An 8,994-nucleotide genomic window follows, 5' to 3' on the forward strand; every position below is an offset into this window, starting at 1 on the left:
TAGGGATGGTTTCTTTGGATGCTGCACTGACAGCCAATTGTAAAGAATGGCACACACAGCAGATGAGTACCAAATTGGGCAATGCACATTCTTCCTTTAAAGTCTTGTGCACCCCATTGTGCACCCCAGTCATCACGGACGCATTATCAGTGCCAATACCATGAAGATTCTCTTTTTTAAGGTTACACTTCTCAAGAAACTCAACTACCGCCTTTGCTATTGATCTGGCATCGCCCCCCCTCCAATTCAACCAGCCCAAGAAATGTGGACAACAACGGTTATTTTTTTTAGCACTGAAATACCGAATCACCACACCAGGTATTTCGAGACACTGACATCAGTGGACTCATCCAGAAGGAGACTGAACTTCTCATCCCCCACATCTGATGTTACCCTTTTGAGAAAATAAGGAGCCGGTACTCCCCTAATCATTTCCGTGCACTTGGTGCGGTGCATTTGGAAGTTTGTTGCTGCCACAGAATCTGAAAAGGCAGCTTTGCAAGCCATACCTAAATGGTCGCATGCTAGCAGAGAACAATGCTCCGCAATGGCCATTGCCATAGTAATTTCTGCACTTTTGCAGTTATCCACTTTCTTAACCAACTGTGGTAATGTAGACTGCGTTGTGGGGTTGTACGGTTTAGATTTCTTTATATGCTTTGCTGTAGTACAATGGTTTTTGATGTCATATATTTTTGCAAGCATATCTGATTTGCAGTACGCACAGTATGCCAGACAATCATCCCGAATTACTGGCTTCAGCCACCCTTTAAATTCAGGTACAGACTCCCACTCTTTTCTGTACTTCTGGCTGTACAATTTTGATTGAGACATGTTGATTGATGTTGTAAGTTCTGTTCAAGATCAAACATTTGTGACCAACTATATTCATTGGGTTTGTCTCGTCAAATGCATACTACTGCTGCTGCAGTCAGCCAACAATGACTTGCAATTTGCTGAAATTGGTGCTGGCCTGCTGCTGCCTGTGCACGAGCTGCACGCCTGCTGGTGACGTCACTCACAATGCACTTTTGCAGCCAGGCAATATATATATATATTTCCTCTCTCTCTCTCTCTCTCTCTCTCTCTATATATATATATATATATATTTTTTTTTTAAATAATTTACTTAACCTAGTTTACACATGAGTGAGATATTTTAGATGTAGCACCTTTAAAAGTCAGAAAGTGTCTGGTTTTAAATGTAGGGTACTTGAGTATAAAACTAATGGCTGTAAATCCAAATCCCTTATATTACAAAACAATCTTTATTGGTCCATACACAGGGTAAACCGGTACCACACAACAGGCTGGGAGCAACAGGGTCTTGATCAAGGGCACATCAGCAGTTAGTGGCAGCTGATATGTTGATTCCGATTGCTAGCTCACACCCGACAGATTTATTTCCATCAACATTGGGATGCTAAGTTGCAACCCTCCGTTTGCCTACTTCTCTGAGGCTAGTTCCGCCGCAGTTGGCCAAATTAGTTTGATTTTGTTTTATAAAGTTGTTCTCAAATAGGTGGGCTACTCCAACACTCAGAATCAGATGCCATTTACCGATGCAGCTATGCCAGAGGCGAAACAGAAGGGACGATTGCGCGTTCTCTTGATAAGCCTGCGAATGGGAATATGTTGCTGTCATGCAAGAATAGTCTCCACCAGGAATTATAAATGTATCGGAGTAAAAAGTACATACATTTTTTTAGAAAATGTAACGTTAGCTAGGAATGTAGCTAGTTAAGTAAAAATAAAAGTTGTTAGAAATATAAATACTCAAGTAAGTACAGATACCCCTGCCCCTGTAAAAAAAAAGTATTTGTTGGCTACTTACTTTATATTTCTGTTTTTGCCCAGTCTAAATAAATGTTAAATAAAAATGTAAAGGCAAAATTACTACAATTCCCATGAGCGCTCTGGTGTCGCTTCTGCCAGACGTTTCAACCAATGTCGATGTAGCCTGCATGTCACATGGACTTGTTTGTTCACGAAATTTGAAATATCTCTTACTCTCGGACCAAATACATGTTTTTGAAATAGATGTTGAACTGCATGACATCGATTTATCAGAATATAACTAGCAAAGATTTATTTACTAACATAAGACGGTAGGTGCTGTTTTGATGTATTGGAAATACGACATTTGTCCAAACGACCTACGTAGCTAGCCAGATGCATTTTATTGTGTGTTGTGCCAGCTAACGCGTTAGCTAGATTGCTGCTAGCTAGCTAGATTTTTAAAACGGCCACAAATACATTACCAACTAGAATAAGGATTGGGCTAAAGTTAGCTAGCTAACCAACAATGTAAATGAATTCTGATATGTTAGCTAGTTACGTTCATAATACATGCTAGTCAGTCAAAACTAGCTAGTTAATGTTAACGTAGTTTTATTAGATAGAGAAGCTAGCTAAAAGCTATCGTTATATCACACTGTTTTTCATAAGTTTTCAATTTCTGATTTCCCTATTTAGGACGACTAACGTTAACCAACTAAGACATCTGCACTCTGGGCCCTAGCGACCTGTCCTTGTCCCGTGAGGAGTATGGATTCCCATGCCAACAGTGGTAACTCGGCTTTCTTATCCTTATTTCTTGTTAACTATGTAATATATTCCATTGCGATTCACATTGTCAACTGTTTAACGTTATGGTCCATAAGTCAGACACCCAAGTTTGGGCCGTCGAGTTCACTTGGGTTGACAAAGTCGCATATGATTGTGACATAACTAGGTTTGTTAGACATTCAAGAAAATCACTGCGAAATCGTCACCCCAAGTGAGCCGACCAACCCCCATGGCTCATGTACTATTAGTACCGAGACAAAAACTGTCCTTCCTATCAAAGGATTTTATATTTTTGATGCATTGTTTGTTTAAATTTCCTTGTTCCTTTCCCACAAGAATTCTTCTCATTGGCCGAAGAGAAGTTTGATTTTGACATTTCACTGTCACCTGCCAGGTTGGTGTCATAGATATCTTTGATTTCCATTTCTTTGGTTTGTATGTATTTCTCTCTTGAATGCATTGCCACTGAACTCACAATCTCTCTTTGTATTTGATACTACCATTGTCTATACATTTTACTTGGGAAATGTTACATCACTTACATATGAAAAATAACATTGTAAAATCAATCCCCCTTGTTTAAAGCTCAAGAGGAGATGAAGACGATGACGAGGTCTTTGTGGGTCCGATCTGTCACAAGGAGAGGTGTATCTCCGTCGGTCTGGAGACCAGTGTCAAGGAAAACGTCAACAGTTGGCCTTCAGTGGGTGAGGGGCCCAGCTGGAGTCCTTTGGCTGTGGACAAGTTTGAGGAAATCTGCACGGAAGCCAACCTATTAGCCAGTCAACTAGTAGTCAACCAGCAGCACCCTGATGTAAGGGTAACCAATGGTACACTCGCATTGAGTAAAGAAGAACCGAAAGAAGACTTTGTGCAGGATGCTGGGGCCAAACTGGGCATGTTCAGAAAGCCAGTTGATGCTGTGCTAAGCCCTATCAAAAGGGAGACCTTCTGTGTGCAGGACAGTCCATTGAAGCAGCTCCCACCTGCTATTCAGCAGCGGCTGTTAAGGGATGGTGGGGGTTCTAACTCCACTAAGAGCAGTGTTGGCACTTCCAGCCCTGTGAGAGCAGGGACTACGACTCGGACAAAGATGGTGCGCCGAGGCAGGGTGGGGCTGGCCTGCAACACCGGGGTGCTCCCTAGCAAACAACAACCAGCAGCCAGAGGAGCGACCGCAATGACAGCGCTGCAGACAGCCAAGACCAGACCGTCGCCTGCTGAAAGGACCACCATGCTGGCTCCTCTAAGCAAAGTATGGCCTCTTAGAAGATATCTAGCCACATGGACCATACAGAATGATCGAGGCTAAGGTCAAATCAGTACTGGAGAAAGTTTTCTCAACTCATGTAGTCTGTTTCTTTCAGGGTAACTTGGGGCTGAGGCATAGCCCAGGTAGTCGTAACTCCAGCAGAGCAGCCTCCTGCGAGGACCTTCTCTCTGACACGGCCAGCATAGCCTCCGACATCAGCGACACCTCCCTCAACTCCAGTCTGCAGGGGAAGAGGACCCTCGTACCCCCTAGCAAGGTAACCCAGAGGAATTTGCTGATATAATCAGACACTGACATTTTAAACAGAATTCTTCATTCATATATATATATATTATGAGACTTCAGATCAGGTGGTAAAATATGTGAATACTCTCTGATAAAATGGCAGGTGTTGAAACATGAATGTCCTTGTTCTATTCAGAGTGGGATGCGGGCTCCGTCAGCCGTCAAAGCCCCCCCTCAGACCAGGAGAGTGACTGACCGGAGGAGAAACACGTCTTCCTCCTCTTCCTCAGTGTCCAGCTTCAACTCCAGTCTGTCTGTGTCACCCACAGGGAAAGGTGAGGCCCTATGTAGAGCTTCAGTGTATTTTCAAGGTGCTGTCTACAGTTCAACCATTTCAAAGATGTGAAGTGTATGGAAAGTGCAATGCAAATATCTGACCTGTCTCTGATTTTAGGTAAACTCAGCACGTCCCTCAACTCCAGCGTCAGTGGCCCTAATGGCCGCCTGCCCGCTGGCAAGAGCCGACTCACCAATCCTGTTGTGAGTGCCACCAAGACCTACAGGTCTACCCTCATCAGCCGAGCTCCGGAGCTGCCCTCTTCCACCATAGTAGCGCGCCGTGTCATCTCAGACCCGGGAAGGAAGCTCTCTGAGCAAGACCGGTTTAAAATGGTTCAGTCCACCCCTTTGAAGAGAGTTGAACCGGCGGCCACAACCACCCCCTTGCACCAGACCCCAGCAAAGATGAACATGGAGAGAATGTCCTCTGTGCCCAACATCCCCACCTCATCTTCAGCGAAGACGAAGAGCATTGTCAAGGGCAACCCCAAACTCAAGGTGTTCATTGCTCCAACCCCTACTAGTCAGTTCAAGAGGAGGTTGGAAGGTGAGGACTGGTCAACTGTTGGCTAACTATGAGCAGCTACTACTGATCACTGGCTTGTCTTACTTCATGTTTCTGAATAGAAAGGCTCATAATTGTTTGCTTGCAAAAATGTAAACGTATTTATTTGTCTTCCCTTCAAAGCTGTTTCATCCCCTGATGCCCCTCGCATCTTGAAGCCAAAGAGATTGATGTCTACTTGCAGTGTGGAAAGGTACTGTAACTAGGATTTAAAAAAAAAAAAAGTGTCCTAAGCATCTGGAGTCGGAAATTGTACACCATTGAAGATTATTAGAATGCAGAAGATGTTAGTCATCCTAATCATACCATTAGCATTGAATATGCCCCCCCTTCTATCCTTCAGTCTCCCCCACAAACTAGCACTTCCAGTTCCAGAGCTGTTCCAGACGCCCCCTGCTGGGGGGAACAAGGCAGTGCAGCCCAAGATGAGACGCCCCTCTGCCCTTCCCACCCCTGTGAACCGGAGGATCTCTGGTATCCCCATGCTCACCCCGAATAGCATTTCACGGCCAGGCAGGCCCTCCCTGAGCATGGCCATCCTGCCAGCCTCAATCCAGAGGGCCAGCTACTGGAGGTGAGAAAGCAGCTGCCACACTTGGACCACCACACTGGACTCTGTCTAAAAGGGCCAAGATAATAGTCTTGCCATAAGTGACAATGAACCAGTGTTAGGGTAAGGTGTTGTGATGTAATAAAAATAGGTGTATTATCAGCTAGTTTGTGATAACATGGCTTTTTTTTATTTTCTCCAGTCCCGCCCAGGTGAAAGGGAGCCACCAAGAGGACGTGGCAGCAGCACCAGAAGAGGAGACCGTCCAGCCCTTTTCCCTGGAGGACGAGCCAGAGGTGCAGCCCCCCATCCCTGCTACAGTCCCCCATCCAGAGGAGCAGGAGGTATGTCAGGATGACCCAGAACCAGGAGTGGACCAGGCGTCTCCTCCGACTAACAAGCAAAACAACCACTCTGAGCCGAATGAAGAATCCAAGGTGCTCGAGAACACTGAAAATCTGCTAGAGCAGCCTCAATGCAATTGGATGAAAACTCAGGATGTTAATGAGGTAATGTATTGATATGTGGAAGTAGTTGATATGTTGTCTTGTTTCAGCTTGCATAACTTATTTGTCTTTGGTTGAATGACATTTGTATGTTCTGGGTTGTTTCTTGTCCAATAGGTTTTTCTGGTAGATGCCCCGGCACCTGTGTTGAGGCCATATGAGAAACTCCTAATTGACCTCTCCAGCACTCCTGTCCTGATCAGAACAGCCTCTGCGAAGCCCTCTGGTGGTCAGGTGAGAGAATGCACTCCATACATTATGATGACTGACTCAAATTATTTAAAAATTCCTATTGAGAAAGGCAGTGCCATGATAGCCAGTTGACTCATCACATATGTTGTTAGGATTCATGACCACACTGATTTCTGGTAATTGTATGTGCATTTTTTTCCCACTTACAGCTGATTGACCTGAGCTCGCCCCTGATCAAATGGAGTCCAGAAGTCAAGGACCATGCCTTAAATGAAGCACCCCTGATCAACTTATCCTTTTGATTAATAATATCGCAATAGAGCTAGATTCCAGCATTTCCTCTACACGTATATTGATTCCAATAGCCTTCCTGCTGAGCTGACGCTTGTGCCTGTACCATTCACAAATGACATTTATAATGAGAAAACTAGCTGCTGATGATCAAGGGTTTAAGAAAAGAAAAGATTGTGTTTTAAGTCGAGACTGTTAGTATACATACTATGTAAGTCACCAATCTGATTTCTTTTTAAGAATGGTACTGTACCTTTTTATTTTTGTTTGTTACCGTCTTGCAGCTCTGTGTGATTCTTTTAAAATCTCTAATAAATGTTCTTCATTTAACTTATTGTGATGCTGAGTCTTGCATGTAAATTAATGCAGGTCTAGTATTAGGGCCAGAGAGCTGACCTGTGCTCATTGCCTCGGAGACAGTCTACTCCACTATTGGCTGGGCACCCAGAAGTTTGACTTTGACTGAAGGAACAGCTCCTGCCCACAGACAGCTTTTGCTGTGCCTTCATAAATAAGATATCATCCACTACATATACAAAAGTACGCGGACACCCCCTCAAATGAGTAGATTCGGCTAGTTCAGCCACACCCTTGCTGACAGGTGTATAAAATTGAGAACACAGCCATGCAATCTCCATAGATGAACATTGGAAGTAGAATGGCCTTACTGAATAGCTCAGTGACTTAATGTGGCACCGTCATAGGATGCCACCTTTCCAACAAGTCAGTTTGTCAAATTTCTGCCATGCTAGAGCTGCCCCAGTCAACTGTAAGTGCTGTTATTGTGAAATGGAAACGTCTAGGATCAACAGCTACCGCAGACTGCTGTAGTGCGTAAGAATCGTCTGGCTCGGTTGCAACACTGACTACCGAGTTCCAAACTGCCTTTGGAAGCAATGTCAGCACAAGAACTGTTCATCAGGAGCTTCATGAAAGGGGTTTCCATGGCCGAGCAGCCGCACACAAGCCTAAGATCATCACGCGCAATGCCAAGCATTGGCTGGAGTAGTGTAAAGCTGGCCTCCATTGGACTCTCCAGCAGTGGAAACGGGTTCGCTGGAGTGATGAATCACAATTCACTATCTGGCAGTCCGACTGACAAATCTGGCTTTGGCGGATGCCAGGAGAAGACTACCTGCCCAAATGTATAGTGTCAACTGTAAAGTTTGGTGGAGATGGAATAATGGTCTGGGGCTGTTTTTCATGGTTCGGTCTAGGTCCCTTAGTTCCAGGGAAGGGACATCTTAACACTACAGCATACAATGACATTCTAGATGATTTTGTGCTTTCAACTTAATTTTTTTATTTCACCTTTATTTAACCAGGTAGGCCAGTTGAGAACAAGTTCTCATTTACAACTGTGACCTGGCCAAGATAAAACAAAGCAGTGTGACAAAAACAACAACACAGAGTAACACATGGAATAAACGAATGTACAGTCAATAATACATTAGAAAATCTGTATACAGTGGGTGCAAATAAAGTGAGGAGGTAAGGCAATAAATAGGCCGTAGTGGCGAAGTAATTACAATTTATCAATTAACACGAGTGCTAGATGTGCAGGTGAGGATGTGCAAGTACAAATACTGGTGTGCAAAAGAGCTGAAAATAAATAATATATATGGGGATGAGGTAGGTAGTTGGTTGGATGGGCTATTTACAGATGGGCTGTGTATAGCTGCAGGGATCGGTAAGCTGCTCTGACAGCCGATGCTTGATAGTGAGGGAGATATGTCTTCAACTTCATTGATTTTTGCAATTCGTTAGTCATTGACAGCAGAGAACTGGAAGGAAAGGCGGCCAAAGGAGGTGTTGGCTTTGGGGATGACCAGTGAAATATACCTGCTGGAGCGTGTGCTACGGGTGGGTGTTGGTTTGGTGACCAGTGAGCTGAGATAAGGCAGAGCTTTACCTAGCAAAGACTTATAGATGGCCTGGAGCCAGTGTGTTTGGCAACGAATATGTAGCGAGGACCAGCCAACGAGAGCATACAGGTCGCAATGGTGTAGTATATGGGGCTTTGGTGACAAAACGGATGGCACTGTGATAGACTGCATCCAATTTGCTGAGTAGAGTGTTGGAGGCTATTTTGTAAATTACATCGCCGAAGTCAAGGATTGGCAGGATAGTCAGTTTTACGAGGGTATGTTTGGCCGCATGAGTGAAGGAGGCTTTGTTGCGAAATAGGAAGCCAATTCTAGATTTTATTTTGGATTGGAGATGCTTAATATGAGTCTGGAAGGAGAGTTTACAGTCTAGCCGAACACCTAGGTATTTATAGTTGTCCACATATTCTAAGTCAGAACCGTCCAGAGTAGTGATGCTACTTTGTGGCAACAGTTTGGGGAAGGCCCTTTCCTTTTTCAGCATGATAATGCCCCCATGCACAAAGTGAGGTTCATACAGAAATGGTTTGTCGAGATCGGTGTAGAAGAACTTGACTGGCCTGCATAGAGCCCTAACCTCAACCCCATCAAACACCTTT

At 44.4% G+C, this 8,994-nt stretch overlaps 1 protein-coding gene across 1 annotated transcript; it reads left to right on the forward strand.

The window, feature by feature from the left end:
- Positions 1-1,947: 1,947 nt before the first annotated feature.
- gtse1 (G-2 and S-phase expressed 1) lies at positions 1,948-6,839 on the forward strand. The gene is made up of 12 exons (XM_014170069.2): positions 1,948-2,108; positions 2,476-2,569; positions 2,905-2,962; positions 3,154-3,823; positions 3,936-4,097; positions 4,263-4,401; positions 4,521-4,952; positions 5,094-5,163; positions 5,314-5,544; positions 5,723-6,029; positions 6,144-6,260; positions 6,428-6,839. The coding sequence occupies exons 2-12, from the start codon at positions 2,548-2,550 to the stop codon at positions 6,518-6,520; spliced, it is 2,301 nt and encodes a 766-aa protein (XP_014025544.2). The 5' UTR covers positions 1,948-2,108; positions 2,476-2,547; the 3' UTR covers positions 6,521-6,839.
- The last annotated feature ends 2,155 nt before the right edge of the window (positions 6,840-8,994 follow it).

Source organism: Salmo salar, chromosome ssa23 (assembly GCF_905237065.1).
Source record: "Salmo salar chromosome ssa23, Ssal_v3.1, whole genome shotgun sequence".
In the NCBI taxonomy this organism is placed as follows: domain Eukaryota; kingdom Metazoa; phylum Chordata; class Actinopteri; order Salmoniformes; family Salmonidae; genus Salmo; species Salmo salar.